Source organism: Labeo rohita, chromosome 7 (assembly GCF_022985175.1).
Source record: "Labeo rohita strain BAU-BD-2019 chromosome 7, IGBB_LRoh.1.0, whole genome shotgun sequence".
NCBI lineage: Eukaryota > Metazoa > Chordata > Actinopteri > Cypriniformes > Cyprinidae > Labeo > Labeo rohita.
Window position 1 is genome coordinate 35243530 of NC_066875.1, and position 23834 is coordinate 35267363.

General features: G+C 34.9%; 1 protein-coding gene across 2 annotated transcripts; it reads right to left on the bottom strand.

The window, feature by feature from the left end:
* Positions 1-3237: 3237 nt before the first annotated feature.
* mtm1 (myotubularin 1) lies at positions 3238-21760 on the bottom strand. 2 transcript variants are annotated; one of them, XM_051114106.1, is made up of 15 exons: positions 21674-21760; positions 18474-18557; positions 15899-15971; positions 14626-14720; positions 13751-13861; positions 12397-12498; positions 12134-12217; positions 11420-11569; positions 9628-9813; positions 8958-9143; positions 8669-8872; positions 8360-8452; positions 6504-6617; positions 4304-4480; positions 3238-3595 (listed from the first exon to the last, which is right to left on the bottom strand). In XM_051114106.1, the coding sequence occupies exons 2-15, from the start codon at positions 18534-18536 to the stop codon at positions 3413-3415; spliced, it is 1821 nt and encodes a 606-aa protein (XP_050970063.1). In that variant the 5' UTR covers positions 18537-18557; positions 21674-21760; the 3' UTR covers positions 3238-3412. The 2 variants fall into 2 exon arrangements, with proteins under 2 accessions (XP_050970063.1, XP_050970064.1); XM_051114107.1 differs by lacking the exon at positions 18474-18557 and having other exon boundaries at positions 21674-21745.
* Positions 21761-23834: the final 2074 nt, after the last annotated feature.

Below are 23834 nucleotides of genomic sequence, written 5' to 3' on the forward strand. Positions count from 1 at the left end.
ATTTTGAAATATTTTTACTATTTAAAATAACTGTTTTCTGTTTTAATATATTTTAAAAATAATTTATTCTTGTGATTTTAAAGCTGAGTTTTTAGCATCGTTACTCCAGTCACATGATCTTTCAGAAATCCTTCTAATTTGCTGCTCAAAAACATGTATTATTATGATTGTTGAAAACAGCTGAGAAGATTTTTTTCAGGTTTCTTTGATGAATAGAAAGATCAGAAAAACAGCATTTATCTGAAACAGAATTAATTACTGACTCCCAAGTTTTTGAACGGTGTAGTGTATAATGTTACAAAAGCTTTTTATTTTAGATAAATGCTGATCTTTGGATCTTCCTTTCATTGAAGAATCCTGAAAAAAATGTATTCAGCTGTTTTAAATATTGATAATAATAATAAAAATGTTTCTTGAACAGCAAATCAGCATATTAGAATGATTTCTGAAGGATCGTGTGACACTGAAGACTGGAGTAATGATGCTGGAAATTCAGCTTTGATAGCAAGAATAAATTACATTTTAAAATATATTAAAATAAAAAGCTTAAGTTATTTTAAATAGTAAAAATATTTCACTATTACTGTAATGCTGTATTTTGGATCAAATAAATGCAGGCTTGGTGAGCAGAAGAGACTTCTTAAAAAAAAAACATTAAAAATCTTACTGTTTAAAAACTTTTGACTGGTGGTGTATTTTTCCCCCACAAGAATTCAAGGTTAAGCTTAAACATTTTATAATGCTTTATAATTTGAAAATCTCTATTCAACAAAGAATAATGAAAAAAATGTGTTACGGTTTCCATAAAAAAGTAACAAAGTAACTGTTAACAATATCAATATTATTTTAAAAAAAAATTGAGCAGCAAAGCAGCATATTAGAATGATTTCTGAAGGATCATGTGACATTGAAGAGTCACATTTGAACATACAAATAAATAAATTTTTTTAAACATGGATATATTGTATTATTTCACATTATAACGATCTTGTACATTTTTTTATTTTTAATAAAAAAATACATTGTAACTTGAGGCATGTACCTCATTAATATAACTGAAGAAACATTGGTTTGCTTTTAGATCAGGATTGTGCTTATATTGTATGAAAATCATCTCTATAACCATGTTGTTTTCATATCACTGTGATAGTAGATCAATTTTGGTGCTTACAGTATGCATTTTCATTGCAGTCATGCATGTCCAGAAACATGCTCCAGAAGGGAACACAATGCATTAAGAGCCGGGGGGTGAAAATTTTTGAACAGAATGAAGATGTGTACATATATATATATATTAGCACTAACCTTCAGAAGCTACAGAAGATACTTGTTTCCCAAAAGGACAAATTTACCCTGATCTTCAAATTGACTGTTTAACTGTTCAGGACAAAAAACACAGTATTAAGAATCAAGTGTATGTAAACTTTTGAACAGGGTCATTTTTATTAATTCTATATAAAACTATTATATTCTCTTGAGGACTATATGACTATATAAATTTTATGTGAAATATCTTATTCAAGTCAGTAATAAAAAAAAAAAAAAAACATGCATTTTGTATGATCTCTTTTATTTTAGTAAACTAATTAACATTTTGCAGATTCTGCAAGGTGTATAAACTTTTGACTTCAACTGTAATAAAGTAAACAACATTTAAAAAGCCCACTGTCATGCAATCAGAATGCCTGGAAGTACAATAAAGAGCATACAGTCGTTTCCTTGTGAACTCTTTAAATTAATTTAATCAGCATTATGTACAGAACAATAGCTGGCCAACAAATAAAGGATACATGTAGGAATACAAAACACAAATAGATCCCTCTAAACTATTATGTCTAACTTAAGATAATGTCAGAAAAAAAAAATCAGAGTGCAGCTTTCCTTCACTCAATCTCAAGCGATGGGATTGAGAACAAAAGAATTCCCTACAGAATCAGATCGTTTTCAGATCTGTTACAAAGCAAAACCTAAATGCCCATTAAAAAAAATGAAAAGAAATTAAACATATAAGAGGATGTCAAACAAATTACCTACAATTACCAAAACCAACCAAAACATTTTTTTCTAATTACTTTCCTTTTTATAAAACTGTCAAATTTTACACTGAATAAAATAATTATATTTTACAACAATAGAACTTTTCAACAGTAAAATAGGCTTTTGTTTGAGGTAATTACATAGTTCTGGTTCTTGTACAAAATAAAAAATAGATTCTGTCTTTTTCTCCCCCCTAAAAACAACCAACCGCAAATGGTTTGTTTGTTTATTGAACTTGTTTGTCTTCTTCACACACTATGGTTGAAACTTCATATCCTCATTGAGGTCAAAGTCTTTAGAAGTTCAGTTTTCCGAGGCACCCTGAGCAACGGCTCACCGTAGCCCTCCTCTATCGCTCCGTGTCAGTCACCGCTCTTCCTCAGGAAAAGGCTGAATTTGGGACAGCGCAATCAAACCGCCACTCCATCCTACCCAAAAGACTTTGCGGACTACGCTACGTCTCATTGGGAGCAATACTGTCAGCACCATCAGAAACAAAATATTTGCTTTCTGTGGCAACTGCGCGTCATTTTACGGGGTACAACCGAACTCCAAACCTGGAAACAACCTGTTGCTCAAACGCACAGTGAATGGAAATCAATCTATTCTAGCTGATGCTGCCATAAAGAAAAAACAACGTTTCTCTATAAAATATACACCTGAAAACCTCAGATATGAGTAAAGGCACCAAAAAGGTATCCGCGTCGCTCGCTTAAAAAACCCTGCTTCTGTTCAACAAGCTACCGTTAACCTTTTCCCTCCATATCATACACTCGTCTGAGCCGCGAATGACATATACGGAGGAAAAAATAAGACATTTAGACAACACATCTGCTTCCTTTACCTTTTGAGGTCAGCCATTTAAGTTTGTCAAGCCGTTAAACCAAGTATACTAATAAAAATGATTGCTCTACCAAAGGCTGAGGACCCTGCTTGATACTAGATTGACTGAACACCATGCAGACCAGCATGCCCTCCTGCTAGTGCTCAACATTTAGAAATGTTCTTCTTTTAGATCTAAACACTTTAGAACCCTTACAACACGCATAACGCAATACATAAATCACATACGTCCATCCGACTCTTCGATCGCTTTCAGTCAGCCATCACTTGACCATTAATATCCAAGTGGCGGAATACACACACATAATTCCGTACATGGTATGTGGCATGAAAAAAACAGCACTGTCACTTTAAGGCTTCTCTTTTCGTTTTTTTTTTTTTTTTTTTTTTTTTTTTGCGTGATGAAGGCCGTACTGTGATTTATTGCATAATTGTTTTGTTACTCGTTATCGTCGACATCACTACTAATCGTATTACCGTAATTATCACTATTGCTATGTACAAATGTCCAAACTTTTGTTTGCGGGTGGGATCAAAACGGTGTCTGTAAGTGTGTGATGTGCTGATTGGGCGTGGCAGCGTTGGGGGTGGAGCTGTTTGTCAAGTGGGTGGAGGATGGGGTGGAGTCCGAGAGCTTCAGCTCTTCCAGTTTCTTCAGGTACTGATCCCTCATCGCAAGTAGCTCCTTGTAGCGCTGCTCCACTGGACTCTGTTGCTGATATGCACAGATACACACAAACATGCATGTGTAAAGAGACAACTGGGTCAAATAGCCACCAGAGGGCAGCAAAAACAGTTTTTAACCTCAAATAAAGGAAACTGATCACATCTGATGAAACATTTTTATGCTAAAATGCACATAAGATGCTGGAATACCAGTTCTCAGACAAGCATTTTGTATTTATCTATATAACGTTCTGTTTAATAGTTAAAAGTGGCACTATGGGGTGTACACATTACATTTGAATGTTTTACTGCTCTGTTGTTTTTGTAGCATTTAATATGTAAATGGTAAACAGCATTAATCTTTGTTATGACTAATATGGTAAAATGCTTATTTATGCCAATGCTGGAGCTGCTCCTGCAAAACCTCTGTAACAGAATGCATGTGTGTGTGTGTGTGTGTGGTGATAAGGACATTCTGAGTGACAGTTCACTGCAGCGCCAGTCAGGACGTAATTAAACTGGAGAGAGAGGATTTTCTGCACCGCTGAATTGGGTGTGCAGACACACACACACATACATATATAAACACTCAATCCCACCTAGAGGCAAAAACACCCACTACAGAAAAGATGCACATGCTTTTTTTGTCCTTCAAACATCCGTTTGTATATACCCCAAAAAAGTCAGTTTAAATAATGCTTATCACCATACAAAATGCTATAGAAGCTATAACTTTATTGTGAATGTATGTTGATACCTGGTGTTGTATGCGAGGGTTCCACCTGATGTAATAAGTCACCCAAAGCTCTAGGTGGCGCATGCTGGCTACAGGGTAAAGCACACGACTGGACTCGGGTGTGTAGAAGGGGTTTATGTACAAGGATGTATCACTATTGACAAAAGACCACAGAGACACCGTCTTCCCCCGAACGTTCTAGTGAAACAAAATGGAAAGAATAAAAAAAATCAGGAAGTTAGCATTTTGAATAAACACTTCTCCATTACTTCAAGTGAATCTTAAAGCGACAGCTCATGCAAAAATGAAAATTCCTCTCATTAATTACCCATTCAAAACTAGTAAGACCTTCGTCCTAACAATTTTATTAAACAATTTCTTTTCTTCCCTGTCAGTCCTCAACACATATTTACAACAGTACCAGTGCAGTTGTTGTTTTCTATGTGCACAGAATGCTTTCTCATAGCTTCATAAAATTAATGTTAAACCACTGGTGTCACATAGACTATTTTAATGACGTACTTACTACCATTCTGGGCCTTGAACATGGTAGTTGTGTTGCTGTCTATGCAGGGTCATAAAGCTCTCAGATTTAATCAAACATAGCCTAATTTCTGTTCTGAAGACAAACGAAGGTCTTACAGGTTTGTAAAGGCATGAGGGTGAGAGGGTGACAGAATTTTCATTTTTGGGTGAACTATCCCTTTAAGTATTATATGTTAAATAAAATGACAGGAGTTTAAATACCACTCAGTCATTTAAAATAATTATTTGATCAAAAGTACAGTAAACAAGGTAATGTTGTAAAATATTATTACAATTTAAAATAACTATTTTCTATGATTATATATTTTAAAATGCTAAAAATTCCTTTCTATGGGATAACAAACCATACATCAATGGAAAGCTTATTTGTTCAGCTTTCATAAATGTATGTATCACAATAAAAAAACTGGTTTTGTGCTCCAGGGTCACATATGTCTTTTGAACAAAAGTACAGATGATTTAATATATTGGTAAGACAGAGTCAGTTGAATACATTGGTAAGGTGTTGAATCCTTTGCTTAGCAATAGATGTAATGTGGGACTTTGTTCCCTAACATTGTTGTTGCGGTGGACGGCTCTAGAGGGCCACCAGAATGAATGTTTCATCTCCCCAAAGTGCATTCTACTCCGACTGAGAGTCAGTGAAGCATCCCTTTTACTCATGCTCTACTTCACACAATGAGCGCAGAGAGAAATAAAAAGCAATGTGTGCGTGTGAGAGAAAGCAAGGAAAGGCCAATATATCCCACTGATGACAACTGGCCTCCAATAAGCAGTGAGGAAGATTGGATTTCAGAGATTCAGAGACAAAAGGGGTGATAAATGTAAAAAAAGAAAGGTAGAGTGGAGCACATTTTAATAGTTCCTGTTTGTTTCCATAAGGCACAGAATAATTATAGATGAACATGCAGTGAGGGACAAAAGTAAGAGCATAAATCTAAATCTAGTTAAACCAGGAAATAATGATTTTTAAAAATCATGACAAAATTAACAAATATTAAGATAATCTGAATTCATATTAATTTCCCAATTTAACTCAAATCAATTAACTTGCAATCATTTGCTGGAAACAAATGGATTTTATTAAATGTGACCCTGGACCACAAAACCAGTCATAAGGGTCAATTTTTTGAAAACGAGACTTATACATCATCTGAAAGCTGAAATAAGCTTTCCACTGATGTATGGTTTGTTAGGATATAACAATATTTGAAAATCTGGAATCTGAGGATGCAAAAATCAGAATACTGAGAAAATCGCCTTTAAAGTTGTCCAAATGAAGTTCTTAGCAATGCATTTTACTAATCAAAAATTAAGTTTTGATACGTTTACGGTAGGAAATTTACAAACTATCTTCATGAAACATGTTCTTTAGTTAATATGCTAATGATTTTTGGCATAAAAGAAAAAAAATATTGTTGGCTATTGCTACAAATATACCTGTGCTACTTATGGTGCAGGGTCACAAATGAGAAAAAAGGAAAAAGCAAGCATTTTCTCCAGGTTGAAAAGTTTTGGCTCCACTATATCTGGAATGGGCTGCATTATTAAATATAACATTTTACTGATATTCAGGGTAGAAAGGAAATTCAAGGTTGGTAATCTGTCATTAACGAGCTTTTATATCACCTACACACCAACTGTTTGTGAAGTTTGTTTGTGTGTTATTTCTTACATTGCTGTCACGGACACTCTCACAGTTGTAGAGGAAAGTGCCAAAACGGCAGCTGTACAGGTGATCCAAGATTACCACCAGGAGACGCTCATTAAACTCAAACGCTGTTGGGAACTGCAGATGTGAGAAAGGGATAAAAGAGATTTACTTGCATTAAAGCATTTAACTCTAGTCGGATAAAATGATTTTACAAAACACATTAAGAAAATGCATTCCAAATCTGTATGATTTGGTTTCTTTTGCTGTACACAAGAAGAGATTCAGAGATGCTGTTTTCAGTGTTATAAAAGTAGATAATAATGTTCAAGCTCCAATAAAGTACTAAATACTACTGCTGACTACATAAAATAGCTAGCTTTGTTTTGTTAAGTTGTTTGTCATTCATATCTCCTTCAAGGTTGCATATATTTAAATATGCCACATACAGATGGATTACACTAGGGGTTGACTGATATGTGTTTTTCGGGGCTGATGCTGATACCGATTATTACAGATCAAGTAACCGAATAACCGATATTTTGAACCGATATATATGTCCGGTGTAAAAATGACAATGTCATAATTAAGAATAACAAAAGCTCTGACAAAAACTCTTTCAAAGTTTTTTAATTATTTTATCAGCAAATTGGTTTTAAAATGACCAATACCAATAAACATTAAAGTATTTAATATAGGCGCAGATAATTGGCCAGGCCAATTAATTTGTTCTACAAATTTTCACACAGGCTCAATAAAGTCATTTTTATGTAAATCAGCATCCATAATGATTAAACAGCAGCTAGGACATTTTGCAAAATACCTCTATTCTGCTGATGCTGATACCGATTATTACAGATCAAGCAGACAATAACCAATATTTTGAACCGATATATATGTCTGGTGTAAGAATGACAATTAATGTCAAAATTAAGAATAACAAGGGCTCTGACAAAAACTTTCTTCAAATGTTTTTAAATTATTTTATCGGCAAATGGATTCGAAAATGACCGATAACCATAAAAGTGCTTAATATAGGCGGTGATAATTGGCCAGGCCAAAAATCTGTCAATCCCTTGTTTGCGCCAGGTTTAATGTCAATGATGCTGAATGTCACAGGTTGCGATCACATTTACCATTGTTCTACATATTTTCACACAGGCTCAATCGAGCCATTTTTATCAGAATCCACGCGATTGTTAATCTCACGCAAAGGCGTATAACTATGGATATTGATATATTCACAGTGTAAATCAGCAACCACAATGATTAAACAGCAGCTCAGACATTTTGCGAAATACCTCTATTCTGTTGATGCTGATACCGAGTATTACAGATCAAGCAGACGATAACCGATATTTTGAACCGATATATATGTCCGGTGTAAAAATGACAATTAATGTCAAAATTAAGAATAACAATGGGTCTGACAAAAATTTCTTTTTTTTTAATTTTTAAATTATTTTAATCGGCAAATTGGTTTTAAAAATAACCAATAACCGGAAAAGTGCTTAATAAAGGCATCGATAATTGGCCAGGCCCAAAATCATTCAACCCCTAGTTTACACCAAGTTAAATGTCAATGATGCTGAATGTCGCATGTTGCAATCACATTTACCATTGTTCTACAAATTTTCACACAGGCTCAATCCAGTCATTTTTTATCAGAATCCACATGATTGGGAATGTCACGCGAAAGCGTATGCCGTGGATGCTAATATATTCACAGTGTAAATCAGCATCCACAATGACTAAACAGCAGCTCAGACATTTTGCATACCTTAATACCTTTTTTAGTGTTTCACAGTATAGAAAAACAAGAAAGTCATACAGATTTAGAGCAGCATGGAGTTCACATGGTTAGAAAATTTGATCCATACCTGTTTAGTCATTTGCCACACGCAGTCAATAAACTGCAAAAAGATAGGTGACCTGTCCTGATCTGCATGGTTCTTGTCTCCATGGCCGATTCTCTACACATACACACGTGCACACACACAGTATAAAGTAAATACCAAGAGATAACGATTCATTTTTTGTTTACACAAAACAAAAGCTAATACACTCAGTTGTAGCTTACACTTATTTATGCTCTATCAACTCTATCAAAGCAGTCACCCTGATAACATGGCTGACAGAACTCAAAGTCAATCACTACATGTGTGGTTTTACAAGACTTTGAGACTCACTGAGGCAAACTTGTGTCCGAAGCTGATCCATTCCTTCTCCAGCAGCACCTGAAAGCCCCTGAAACTCCTGTAATATGAATCCAGCATCAGCATGGCCAGAGAGGTGAGCTGAGCTGTGCGGTCCCAGCCGTCACTGCAGTGCACCACCACAGAGCTCCCAGAAGACACCTTATCAGCCACCTGGATGGCTCCTGATAGCACCAGCTAAAGCAGGAAGGAAGGTAGTTACATTACAGCATGTTGAGTTTTATAATACATACTGGTATGCATGAAAAAAACAACAACAAACCTTAATATGCTCTAGCCAGTGGGTGGACTCCAGGCTGGAAAGCCAATGAGACTCCTCCACATTGGGGTAGACAATGTCCTTTAACTTTTTCAGTGACTCCCTCATGACATGGATATTATGGATGTCCAGAAAGACCAGCTCAGCGTTCTGATATGCATCGTCGCCCTCGTAACCCCCTCCTGTGGCCTGGAGGGTAAGGGGTTTGAAGTGTACAGGTTAAGATATGTGATCAGGTAGAGAAATTCTGCACACTTGCTTTCACACTTCATGTACCTTTTGTGCAAGAAAAAATACTGGATCAATAATGCCATTTCAAAATGCTCTATCAGCTGTGTTCAGCGTAGCGTAGCTTTTAAGTACCACAGTGGTCCGCTTCTGGGTCCACTTTGTGGTTGGTTTTGCCTTTAATTAGTTTGGCAACACGCAAAAATGAAAGACATACTCATGCAAAAGCAAACAGTTTTGTTTGTCTAATACAAACCAAGAGTCCAAGATTGACTGGAAAACAGAAACCAGCCCATACCTTCAGTAGATAAGGCCATAAATTAGATATAAGGTAAACAAAGAGGGTTTTCATAATCAAAGACTCTTAAGATCTTCTTGAAGATGAATTTGAATCTGTCAGACCTGACACTAAGTTCTACTTATTAGTAACTCTCTATAATCATACCTTGTTTGCCACAGCATTGACATTAGGCCTGGCATCATAGATGGTGAGTTTGGTAGTACCATTGGCCTCACGGATTAGGTCCAAATAACGTTCATCATCTTTGTTGCGCTTGCCGCTCATTCCCACCAATGGCTGGCTACACCGCGTGATCACAGCATGGTTGTCTTTATGGAACCACGACAACACCTAAGAGAGGAACGAAACACATCATCATAGAATGTAAGGGCATCAACAAACATTTAAAAAAACATGTGGAATTGAAGATATGGAGAACAATATGTATCAGTACCATAATGGTTATCTGCCAATATTAAGACCTTTGTTTATCTTCGGAACACAAATAATGATATTCTTGATGAAATCTGAGAGCTGACCCTGCATAGACAGAATGCGACTGCCACGTACAAGGCCCAGAAAGGTAGTAAGGACATCGATAAAATAGTCCATGTGACAGTGGTTGAACCTTAATTTTCTGAAGCTACAAGAATAATTTCTGTGCGCAAAGAAATCAAAAATAACTTTATTCAACAAATTTCACTTGTGTGTGGTGCAGCTGACACAAAAACCAGCATTTTGATGTAGAACCCGGATGTTAATGTCACATAGATTATTTTAACCTTTTTGGGCCTTGAACGTGGTAGTTGCATTGCTGCCTATGCAGGGTCAGAAAGCTCTAAGATTTCTTTAAAAATATCTTAATTTGTGTTCCGAAGATGAACAAAGGTCTTACAGGTTTGGATCGACTCAAGCCACTTAGAGAAGATGGGCAGATAAACACCCTTTAATACTGAGCATTAGGGCGGGGCAATATGACAAAAAAATATTGGGCATTAGGGCTGGGAGATTCTTGATTTTTTATGATTTTTAACTAGTCAACTTGAAAATGTAACAACATGATTCAAGTAACTTTTTCTTTATTAACCCCCTACTTAAATTTTTTAATTCTATTCCAAGTGCACCACACATGAAGTTGTCAACATGATGTAAACGTTAAACAAATCACTTATTAAATATCTTCACAGAAAAGATGTATAAACTACAACTACATCTTGTACAAACTTTTCTTATATATTATGTTAAGAAACAATACAAGGAAAATGCTTTAAATTTTTTTTTTTTAAATTAAGGTAATTCATATAAATTATTGAAGGCATGACACCAGTAGACTGAATGAAATGAAATAGACTAATGAAATATTTGTTCTTCACAGTTTTCTTATTCGATTGCACTGCTAATTGCACTAGTTTTTTCTATGTAAACATTTCTCTTTACTGTTATCACTCGCATATTGTGAAAAAAGTGTCTTATTCTAATGATTGGTAATATTTCCATTCAAAATCGCAATTTTTCAATTTCTAAAAAATAAATCCATGGCAAAGCATTACATTAAATATAATTTTTTTCGATAAAATCTGAAAAAAACGCCCAGCCCTATTGGGCATTTATTGGTTATTAGCCATAACATGAAAATAATTATTGGATAGGACAGAATTTTATTACTGCATCTCTGTCATTATCATCATACAGAGATATATAAATATCCAACCACATACCACAGTAAATAAGTGAAGGTAAATATACTCGTACATAAATTTGAAAACCATTGCCTGCTTATTTATGTGCAAAAATTGAAATTGACATTCTCTAAACTTTTCCACCAAACAGCCTGCATTATACACCATAAGCTTCAATATAACCTCCCAACAACAACAACAAAAAAAAAAAAAAAAAAACAAACAAACAAACAAACAAACAAAAAAATCACACCACAATCATCTGTCAAAGAGCTCACCGGGATGCGACAGCGGGAACGGAAGGTAGCAACTCTTTTAAGATCTTCCTCTGTGGCCTTGTATGGAACAACAAGAACTGTGGGATAGGTGTCACACAGCTCGTAGCTCTTATTGATGAAAGTGACCCTCCATTCACTATTGGGTACACCCTGACAATCAGAACAGAAAAAACAACACAAAATCTTTAATAAAAGTACACTGTGCAGCATTTTATGCAACTACATTAGCAATTATTATATGTGACCCTGGACCATAAAACCAGTCATAAGGGTATGACTGGTTTGTTAGGATAGGACAATATTTGGCCGAGATACAACTATTCAATGTATTGAATCTGAGGGTGCAAAAAAATCTAAATATTGAGAAAATCGCCTTTAAAGTTGTCCAAATTAAGTTCTTAGCTATGCATATTACTAATCAAAAATTAAGTTTTGATATACTTACAGTAGGAATTTTACTAAATATCTTCATGGAAGATGATCTTTACTTAATTTCCTAATGATTTTTGGTATCATATTCATAGCAATAATTTTGACCCATACAATGCATTTTTGGCTATTGTTACAAATATACCCCAATGACTTAGGACTGGTTTTGTTGTCCAGGGTCACATATTATATTATAACTGCAAGTGAATGGAGAGTGTGAACTGTTTGAACAAGGGCAACATAACCGTTTCTAAACTAGCGCAAGTCCTGGCATCTGGTCCTCACCTGTCTCCTGTACTCATCCATGGGCTCATAAACGTTCCAGCCATTCTCCTCATACTTCTCCTGACTCAGAAAGGCAAAGAGTTGCTGTGAAAGTCAAAGAAAGAAAAGTGTCATGCATTCTGTTACTGATGAAATCCTGTTGTGAAATGCTGAACTGTTGAAACAACACTTAATCACACTGCATACAATACACAGACGTCATTAATAAATCAAATATGAAGGAGTCCAAAGATTAGCATTTGAGAATGAGGTTAAACACTGACCATTCCATGAGACAGTGGGAAAGCATATTTGAAAAGAATGTCAAAGATGTCTCTTCGACTGTGGCCTTCTTGCTTCAGAGCAAAGCGCAGGTTCCTCATGTCCTGATACACACACAAACACACACAAAATGTTTTGAGAATATCAGACTTACAAAAAGGGGATGCTAGTTCTGCTGTAACCTAACCTAACATTTTTTTATACTATTGTGGTTTGCATTCAAAGCAGAAGCTGTAATTAAGTGCTCTAAAAATCACATGAAGGTACTAACATCTATAGAAAATATTCAAAAACATTTTTGGAGCAAGTGTTTACAGTAGAGGTCAGAAGTTTGCATCCCCCTTTCAGAATCACTGAAATATGTTAATTATTTTACCAAAATAAGAGGGATTATACAAAATGCATGTAACTGACCTGAATAAGATATTTCACATAAAAGATGTTTACATATAGTCCACAACAGAATATAATAGTTGAATGACCCAGTTCAAAAGTTTACGTTCCCTTGATTCTTAATACTACAGTGTTACCTGAATGATCCATAGCTGTGCTTTTTTAGTGACAGTTGTTCATGAGTCCCTTATTTGTCCTGTACACTTAAACTGCCCACTATTCTTCAGAAAAATCCTTCAGGTCCCACAAATACTTTGGGTTTCCATCATTTTTGTGTATTTGAATCCTTTCTAACAAAGACTGTATGTTTTTAAGATCCATCTTTTCACATTGAGGACAACTGAGGGACTCATATGCAAGGAAGGTTCAAACACTCTAGAAGGACACACTATGCATTAATAGCTGGTGGGGGGGGAATGAAAACTTTTTAAATTTGAAGATAAGGGTCAATTTAACTTATTTTGCCTTCTGGGAAACATGTAAGTACTTCTGTAGCTTCTAAAGGGCAGTACTAAATTAAAAAATATGTACACAAACAAGAAACAAGAAAAATGTACACATCTCCATTATGTTCAAAAGTTTTCACCCCCCAGTTCAGTATAAACAAGGGACTCAACAAAGGAACAATGATCACTAAACAAAAAAAAAAAAAAAAAAAACAGCTGTGGATCATTCAGGTAACAACACAGTATTAAGAATCAAGGGGATGTAAACTTTTGAACGGGGTTATTTTTTATAAATTCAACTACTATTTTCTCTTGTGGACTATATGTAAACATCTTTTATGTGAAGTGTTATGCACATCAGTACTAAATAAACAATGCATTTTGTATGATCCCTCTTTATATGATTTTGTAAAATGACATTTTTTATGCAAACGTTTGATCTTGAACTGTTTTAAACACTGTGTGAAACTACCTTAACTAACCCTTAACATTAGTGGTTATGGGGTGTGAGCAATACCTTGCAGGTGATTTCAAGCCCGTACGAGTTCTCTCCTCGACTAGAGGCTCCGCCCATCTTCTCTACACGGCTTATGACCCCTAAGGGAACGTCCAGGGTAATGGGTGTATCCTTTAGACAGGAAGTGACAACAATCTTACACATACGTATGTACTATAAACACCTCAGAAGTGATGCTTTCAGTTCCTTGTAATTCTATTAAAAGATTATATGCGTTTCACACGCATAAGTGCTAAAGGATGTCACAGAAAGTTTGTTAAAAGGTCTTTGGTTGCATTTAATCAGTGCACTAACATATTTGTGTGACGCCACTTAATCATCAAACTAAAAACTTAGATTTCAAAACTATAAATAGTCAATGTTTAGTTTACCATTACTGTATCAACACTTGAATTTCACAGCTTAGTGCACCTCTACCTTCGTGCTTTTTTTCTTTCTTTCACTTTGCCAGGATGACAGATCATGGCAACGGACCCCAGCAACGGTCAAAACGTCCACAAAACAGGCCTGCAGGTGTCCGCTACCATGTGCCAACCAAGGACAGAGCCAGAAACCAGATGAAAGCCTTTCTCTGATATGATGTGATATGAAATCCCTCCTTCTTCCTGTCCTCTCATATCCTCCTTCTTTCTCATATAATACAGACTAACAAATGTGTGCTTTAACTAAAAGTGGACACCAAAACTGATTTCAAAATAAAGAATGTGCAAACAAGCCTTTAAAGGAGAACCTGACGAGGAAAGACTGAAAGCCAGTCGGAAATGGATAAGCTGGTTTTAGGGGAGCACCTGACATGGCCTCAGAATGACTGTACATCAACACATAGAGAACAAAGGCATTGCATTTTAGGAAATGAAAACAAAAGTTTCTCTTACTGAGTCAGTGTTCTTGAAGTATAGTCTGTAGTTGGTGATGAACACCTTCCCTTTGACTGCAGCATTAAAGGGGCAGATGTAAATGATCTCTTTATCTGAGAAGTAAAAGAGAAAGGAAAATACAAATAAAGCTCAACATTTATTTAATTCCATAAAATCTCTTACAATGCTTGCGTGAAATTATTAAAGGTGCATTAAAGTTAGGTAGCAAATATATGAATAGTATTTTTGACTATTTTTTTCTGCCATGAGCATCAAAATCATCCTACATCGCTGTTTTACCTTTTTTTGTAAAGGACGTTTAATCTTCTTTACATGTTCACTTTGTAGGTACTTCTGCAGCGATGTAGGACGATTTTCAAGTTGGAGGAGAAAATATGATAAGAGTTTTTCGACCTATCCTAACTGTCTTGAACCAGATTGCACATGCAGAGCTAGACAAGACTAACATTTGAGATGTAAAAAAAAAAAAAAAAAAAAATGTGTGTGTGTATATATATATATATATATATATATATAATATATAAAAGCTTTTTAGAAAATAACTGATCATTTCGCTAGATAAGACGCTTCTTCCTCGGCTGGGATCGTTTAGAGACCTTTGAAGTGGCATTTAAACTGAATTTTGGAAGTTCAAACACGTAGGCACCACAGAAGTCCACTATATGGAGAACATTCCTGAAATGTTTTCCTCAAAAAAAAAATAATTTCTTTACGACTGAAAAAAGAAAGACAAACATCTTCGATGTCAAAGGGGGTGAGTACATTATCAGTAAATTTATGTTTTGGAAGTGAACTTCTCCTTTAGTGAAATCATTAACATGAAACCCAGAAAATTACTGGAAAAAACAGAGTTTGGTAAAAATAAAATCAATTTTTTTTTTTTAATTGTATTTCACAGGGCCTTAAAATGTCATTTTCATTCAACTTTTATTAAACCGCTGTTAAATTGTGTGAGTTCCATTATTTTAGTTAATTAGACATGCTTTTTAATTGTTTTTTTTTTTTATTTAACCATTAAAACAGAAAAAAAAAAAACGGAATCCAGAAAAATGAAAACTTTGGGCCAAATAAAACAGATTTCACAGAGCCCTAAATACTACTTCAACAACCCTAAAATCAACAGTTTAACAACCTACAAGTTATTTGAACATTACATTTCAAAGTGTCAATATTAAAATGCATTTTAAAAATATACAAGTATGACGAAAAGAATAATTCTAATAAGATTAATTCTAAAACCCCACAAGCACACACACATGCTCTCACTCACCGATCACTCTCTCTTCTCCCGGCAGCATGGCAACATCTGCCAGCGGCTCCATCTTCAGGCTCTCTCTGGACGCCTGTCAACACATGCAGGAACATTGGGTTGACATGGGCGCATCCCTCACATGCACACAAACGCTCTCAAATAAGGATGATCACAACTGTTTCTGCACTACTCGCAACATTAATACACTACAGTTCTAAGCAGACATGACTGTACTCAATGGCATCTGATCAAAGGGGGAAAAAACGCTGGGGAAAAAAATCAGAGAGTGATGGGAAGTAAGAGGAAGTAGTGAAGAGAGGAAAATAAAGAGTAAGAGAAGACTGTCCTCTTTCACCCTCTGTCAGTAAGCACCAGTCTGATGCTCTATGTGTGTGTGTGTGAGTGATCAGGGATCCAGATTGTCTTTCCCTGGGCTATTTTCCTGCTGCCAGTTGAAGGTTAGTGAACTGGAATGCGAGCTAAGAGTGCCATTCGCTGCGTGTAGTCGTTTATTCTGTCGGCCTTTTGCTGCTGTTCAGTGTTTTGCACGTCGAAACCCTGTGGGCAGAGTGAAGCAAGGGTTTCTGGGTAATGGTTTAGCCTATGTTCTCGAGATGACAAATAGAGCAGCCAAACACACACACATACAGTGATCCTAGCTGGGAAACTAACCTGGTTATAAATAAGAGGTAGTTGGGTAAACAGAAGAGGACAGATGAGGAAGGGGGAGAATAAAAAGCCAACTAGTAAGAGGATTAAAAGAGACACCGTTAAAGACATCTTAAAGGTACAGTGTGTATTTTCTGCAACACTCGTCTGCAATTGTTCAAAGTCATCTGGGAAATCAAGTCCAAATGGCTTAGTTGAATAGAAATAGAAATAAAGAATAGAAATAAAGAATGAAAGAAAGAAACGGGACTGACTAAGATAAAAGAGACAAACAGAGGCAATCAGAGAGACAGATGGACGGTTCTCTATACAAAATCTCTCTAGCTGTCCTCGGGGACCCTGGAAAAACGGAGACTCGGGTTCTGCTAGCTATCACCTGCCAGGTGTTCCAGCTCCACTAACATATGTATGGAACAGCAGTCTTCTGGCTCAAGCCCTAGCGACGTGCCAACTCCCTGTCTGCCTGGAATCCCCTCTGCCCAGAGAGGTTACATGTGCCAAGCCAGACACTGCATATGCATGTGTTTATGTAGGGAGGGGCGTACTGCTTTTTAAAGGAAACCATCTATTTTGCTTTAACCACTATTACAAGTTCCCTTTTGAATTTCACAATTTTGACACATTTAGCAACATGCAGTATGCAAGGGTATTATTAATCACTCTATAAAAGTACTGAATAGCTATGCTGGACTGAGTGCACATTTTAGTCTTAAAATAGGTCAGCTGGATAGATGACAAGTAACGTGGACATCAGCTTTCTTTTTTAATATCATGACCCTATTTATAAAAAAAAAAAACAATATTACATTGTACTATATGAACCCTAATCTAAATTCAATACAAATGAAATCATATATACTACCAGTCAAATGTTTCCGAACAGATTTGTAATGTTTTTTTAAAGAAGTCTCTTCTGCTCACCAAGCCTGCATTTATTTGATCCAAAGTACAGAAAAAATTATGAAATATTTTTACTATTTAAAATAACTGCTTTCTATTTTAATATATTTAAAATGTTATTTATTCCTGTGATTTCAAAGCTGAATTTTTAGCATCATTACTCCAGTCACATGATCCTTAAGATCATTCTAATATTCTATTTTGCTGCTCAAAAACATTTATTATTATTATTATTATGATGATGATGATGATGATGATGCTGAAAACAGCTGAGTAGAATTTTTTCAGGTTTCTTTTAATGAAAAAAGTTCAGAAGTTCAGAATATAGAAGTTTATTTCTATCATTTCCTACCCAAAAAAATAAAAAATTACTGACTTCAAGCCTTTGAATGGTATAGTGTATAATGTTACAAAAGCTTTTAATTTCAGATAAATGCTGACCTTTGGATCTTTCTATTCATCAAAGAATCCTAATAATAATAGGATCACTGGAATAATCACTGGAATAAATTACATTTTAAAATATATTCAGATAGAAAGCAGTTATTTTGATTAGTAAAAATATTACAGAATTGTACTGTTTTTGCTGTACTTTGGATCAAATAAACGCAGGCTTACTACTTTTGATCAGTAGTGTGTGTGTGTGTATATATATATTTTCACCATTTGCTTTTTCAGCAGTTTTCTTATAAAACATTTGAAATCGTCTTGGAAAAAGTTTAAAATAATTTAAATGAGAAATAAGTGATGGTAATAAAGGAAGAATAAGCAGCATATGCTTCCTCTATGGCATCTATATGGCTACTTTATACTATAGGAAAGCAGAGCAAAGGGCAGCTCTATTGATACCAGTGAAGTGCATTATTAATTCATGTAGAAAACGAAAGTCTAACCCTCCTACAACAGCATTGCACACTTACAGGATAATGTAGTTTGTTAAGCAAAGGGGGGGAAAATGAGAAAGATTTTGTTACAGGCGAAGGACAGCACAATTACAGCATGTCTGTATGCAGACTTCACTCACGTTTGGGCTGGAGCTGTTCCCCAGAGGACTGGAGTTGTAAGGTGCTATAGGAGCCGAGGCCATCACTGGGTTCACTTCTTCCACCTCCACAAGAGACATGTCATTTTTCTTTCAGCTCAACAATAAAGTTTTTTTTTTTATCTGCTGGCCAGTAGTTAAGTTTTGTAGACACTATATATTTATAAAATATATATTTATATGTAACATCCGCATTTTTAAAATGAGAAACTATGACAGCTAAAAAATTCATAACCATGCTTTTGCTGGACAGTAATGGTATAATTTTTAACATATTCAAACAGATCTTCAAAGACTATAACAAATCATCTATTGTACACTATCATTCAAAAGTTCGCTCAAAGATTTTTTTCAAAAGAAGCCTCTTATATTCACCAAGGTTACATTTAATTGATCACCATTACATTATTATACATTACGAAATACTATTACAATTTAAATTAACTGATTTCTATTTAAATACATTTAAAATATAATTTATTACAGCAAAGCTGAAAGCAGCAATTGCTTCAGTCTTCAGTCACATGATCCTTTGCTCAGTTAAGATTTCGTATTATTAATATTCAAAACAGTTGTGCTACTTACAATGTTTGTGGAAAAAGTGATCATTTTTACATCTGGATTCTTTGGTGAATATAAAAGTCAAAAGAACAGTATTTATTTGAAACAGAAATCTTTTGTAACATTGTAACTGTGTTTACTGTCACTTTTGATTAATTTAATGCATCCTTGCCTAAACCTTTAAATAATAGTATATGTAAGTCAATGAATAACCATGGTATTAATTATTAATAACAGTACTGATAACCATTACACTACCAGTCAAGAGATTTTGAACAGTAAGATTTTTAATGTTTTTTGAACAAGTCTCTTCTGCTCACCAAGCCTGCATTTATTTGACCCAAAATACAGCTGAAGCAGTAATACTGTGAAATATTTTACTATTTAAGATGCTTTCTATTTTAATATACATTTTTAAATGTTATTTATTCATGTGATCAAAGCTAAATTTTCAGCATCATTACTCCAGTCTTCAGTGTCACATGATCCTTCAGAAATCATTCTAATATGCTGATTTGCTGTTCAACAATTTATTATTATTATTATTATTAATAATATTTAAAACAGTTGAGTACATTTCTTCAGGACTCTTTGATGAATATAAAAATCTAAAGATTAGCATTTGTCTGACATAAAAAGCTTTTGTAACATTATACACTATACCATTCAAAAGCTTGCAGTCAGTAATTTTTTTGGAGGGGGAAATAAATAGAATATAGAAATTAATGATAGAAATGAATACTTTTATTTAACAAAGATGCTTTAAATTGATCAAAAGTAACATTTATAATGTTTCAAAAGATTTTTTTCAGATAAATGCTGTTCTTCTGAATTTTCTATTCATCAAAGAAACCTAAAAAAAAAAATCTGCTCAGCTGTTCAACATAAAAATAAATGTTTTCCGAGCAGCAAATCATAATATTAAAATGATTTCTAAATGCGTGTGGAGTAATTATGCAAAAAATTCAGCTTTAAAATCACAGGAATAAATTACATTTTAAAATATAATCAAATAGAAAACACTTATTTTAAATAGTAAAACTATTTCAAAATTGTAATGTTTTTGCTGTACTTCGGATCAAATAAACGCAGGCTTGGCAGAAGAGACTTCTTTAAAATAACATTAAAAACCTTACTGTTCAAAAACTTTTGACTGGTAGTGTAAATCAAAAGATTTCACAAGATCAATCTGCAATACGAACAGACAAATATTTAAAGCTGCAAGGCAAAAAACAAGTTTACAACCAAACAATTCTGGACAGTAGTGTCAGTTGGCTACAGACCATCTGTATTGTTGAATTCTTTGAAAAGACTTAGTAACCTGAAATTATAGAACAATACAACAGGTAGCTATGAAAACAGAGAGGAGAATATGGTTGGAAAATGATGCTGGACACATGAAAACCTGAGCCATATTCTACTAATGTTTTCTAGAAGCACAGTTGCTGTTTTCACAGTCACATTAATTTTTTTTCAGAAACTACCACAGATGTGTCAGAGTGGAAGTGAGAGGAAAATATGAAACATACTGTGAATAAACAGCAACACCACAGCTGTGAAAGGTAATGAACATCCTGTCAAGTGATGCATTGTGAGACAGATATGTTGAGAAATATTTACTTGACTAAACTGATTTTGATTGTGCAATATCATAACTGTTTGGACATGAATCGTTTCAACTAGCCATTTTTCTCTAAGATGTTAATTTTAATATTAACAAAAAATCAACAGAATAATTATTTGTATAACAAACTTTTAAAAAACCCACAAGCTTCTTCATGTTGACACCAAACACCTACAAACCACATCTGCACCTCAGAGCCTGACATTACTATTTAACCTAAAATTACACTTCTGTCATGAACCGTGATGTTGAAAACACAACAAGGTCAGATCTCTGAGTCATTGTGGGGCAAACATGAAGCTCTGAGATTCAAATGGACACCTGAGGGAATGGCACACGAGGTTAGCGGTCAGAGACAGACATGTAAATGATTACAGCACCAGCCTGGGTGAGAGAGAGAGAGTTATTTATAATGATGATATGCCTGTTGTGGCACTTACATGACGGTGCACATTTACAGCCTTCTTCCCCTGCCTAAAGAAAATTTACTTCTAACTCAGAGATCAAAAAGAGAGCAATGAAATCAATCTGTCAAGAGTACTTGCACTTGAAAACACTCATACTCCAAAAACTCTCACCCTGAGGCTTTAAATGCCCGGATCAAACACGACAAAAGTAGCTACACACTTTCACCAACTTATGTGATGATGTGATGGAAAATTATGGGCTGTATTAATCTGGCCCATATGTACACATAGCCACTTCCATTCACACATAATGACAGATAACGACTTACACATCAAAACAAGCTTCTCGTGTGCCCAAAAAGTCCACTTTTATAACTTCTAGCGATTCCGTGGGAGCTTTTACACTGTGAATGTATTCCAGCACAGGACTGTGACCAGGAAATAGCTCGGGCCTATCTCTACGACAGCTCTCAACTGCTACATTTACCCCTGAGTCCGCTCCAAGCAGCCCTAAATACAGACTAGACCCTCACCGAGAAGTCATAACGTGCCACCCGAGCAAACTTGGCTTTGCAAATGTCTTTACTTACCCAGAAACTGCAATTCTCCGTTCCTCAGATCGCCAGTCTGTTTTGCACCGCCGCAGGAAGCGCTCAGCCCGAGTCACGTGACAGCGGTCACGGCGCCCATTGGCTACTTGTCAACTCATGTACTGCAAGGAATTCAGGGAGTTGTATTTTTGAAAAGAACGGTAAAATAACAGGCTCGTTCTCCGATTGTGCTGTCAAACGTTTCTGTCCTGAAAACGATTTCAGATATTGAAGAAACGATTTAAAATCATCCTAACATAACTTATTATTTCACCACACAAAATGTATAGGCCTACATTTTAATACGAAATCGTCATAATATTAACTGATAATCCTACACTAAAACTCAAAGGTTTTTGAACAGTAAGATTTTTAAAAGTTTTTTTAAAAAAGTCTATTCTGCTTACCAAGCCTGCAGCTGATCGTAAGTACAGCAAAAACAGTCAAATTTTGAAATATTCTTAAAATAACAAATCAGCATATTAGAACATTTTAAATTTTAAAATATTCATTTACATTTTAAAATATATTCAAATAGAACACAGTTAATTTAAATAGTAAAAATAATTCACAATATTACTGCTTTTGCTGCATTTGAATCAAATAAATGCAGATAAATGCAATAAATGAGCAGCAAAGAATTCCTGAAAAAACATTTAATATCTTACTGTTCAAAAACTTTTGACTGGTAGTGTACATTTAGAGTTTTTTTTACATTGTGCATTACTTTAGGATCTATCTAATGTGTAAAAACAAAACAAAATGAGTAATTAATAATATAAATAATTTAAAAGGAACGTTTGGTTTCATGTCATTAGTGTTATCAATGACAAAAACTAGCTTTTGGAATAATCAGAAAATTGTAAATAAAAGTGTTTTAAGAAAAAAAAAAAAAAAAGAGAGCAAGGCCTCAACCTTACCCATATATAGCCTATGTGTGTAAACGTTGTGTGACGACTAGCATGACTCTCCTGTATGTTGTCAGTCAACATTGCTTGGAACTATAGGGTCAGAAATAGAATAGCTAATTTGGACAAACAGTAGGTTTACATCTGCTTCCATTGTTGCCAGATAAACAAACTACTTTTAGTGTGTTTAACCTTTTGCCCATTTCTACCAAAGCTGCCTGACACCAATACTGCTGCTTTTCTTGCATATTAAGCTGTCTGTATTCATTTAAGCCACTAATCTGGTACCATCTTTCATAAAAGTGCAAACTATAGAGTATTGCTCAGTGAAGTCTAGCTGATGGCTGTGCAATCTGATCCCTGCAGTGTCACAGTCATACCAATCATTCCATTCACTTCTTACAGATGGTAGTTAACTGTACTTCATTAGAGCCTGTCCACACAGCATCTTGTGCGAATTATGCTCTGGAAAGCAAGATATACTTACACACAAGGTTTTTGTATTACTTTGACTTGCAAAGTGTGCAGTTATCAAGTTTGATTTTACCCAGACTTCTATTGTGTAGCAATAGCTCTGATCTGTAACTGTGTAATACATGAACGTTCAGCAGCAGATACGAGTTTCTAATTAGCAGCTGATACAAAAACAAAGACTGCCTCTTATGTGGAAGCAAAACTGCTGATCTAAAAATGTAACCATAACACAGCATGAAGAGGAACTATACCAAAAAAGCATATATTTATCTGTTCATCTAAGGAAACCAAGAGTGAAAGAGAAGAGACTGTGCAGTATATGCAGAATCTACAAATCAAACGTTTTAAACAATTGTTTTAGATACACAGCATTCGTTTGTGACCCTGGATCAAAAAATCAGTCATAAGTAGCCAACAATAGCCAACAATACACTGTATGGGGTAAAAATTATTGATTTTATTTTTATGCCAAAAATCATTAGGATATTAAGTGAAGATCCATGACGATATTTTGAAAATTTCCTACCGTAAATATATCAAAACTTAATTTTTGATTAGATTTGGACAACTTTAAAGTCAATTTTCTCTCTCTTTGTCTCTCTCTCTCTCACCAAATACTGTCCTATCTTAACTAAATGGAAAGGATGGAAATCTTATTTATTAGGCTTTCAGATTATGTATAAATCTCAATTTCAAAAAAATTGACCTTTACGACTGGTTTTGTGGTCCAGGGTCACATTTGTGGTGCCCTGAGTCCCGTATTACTCCACTGTGTTTCC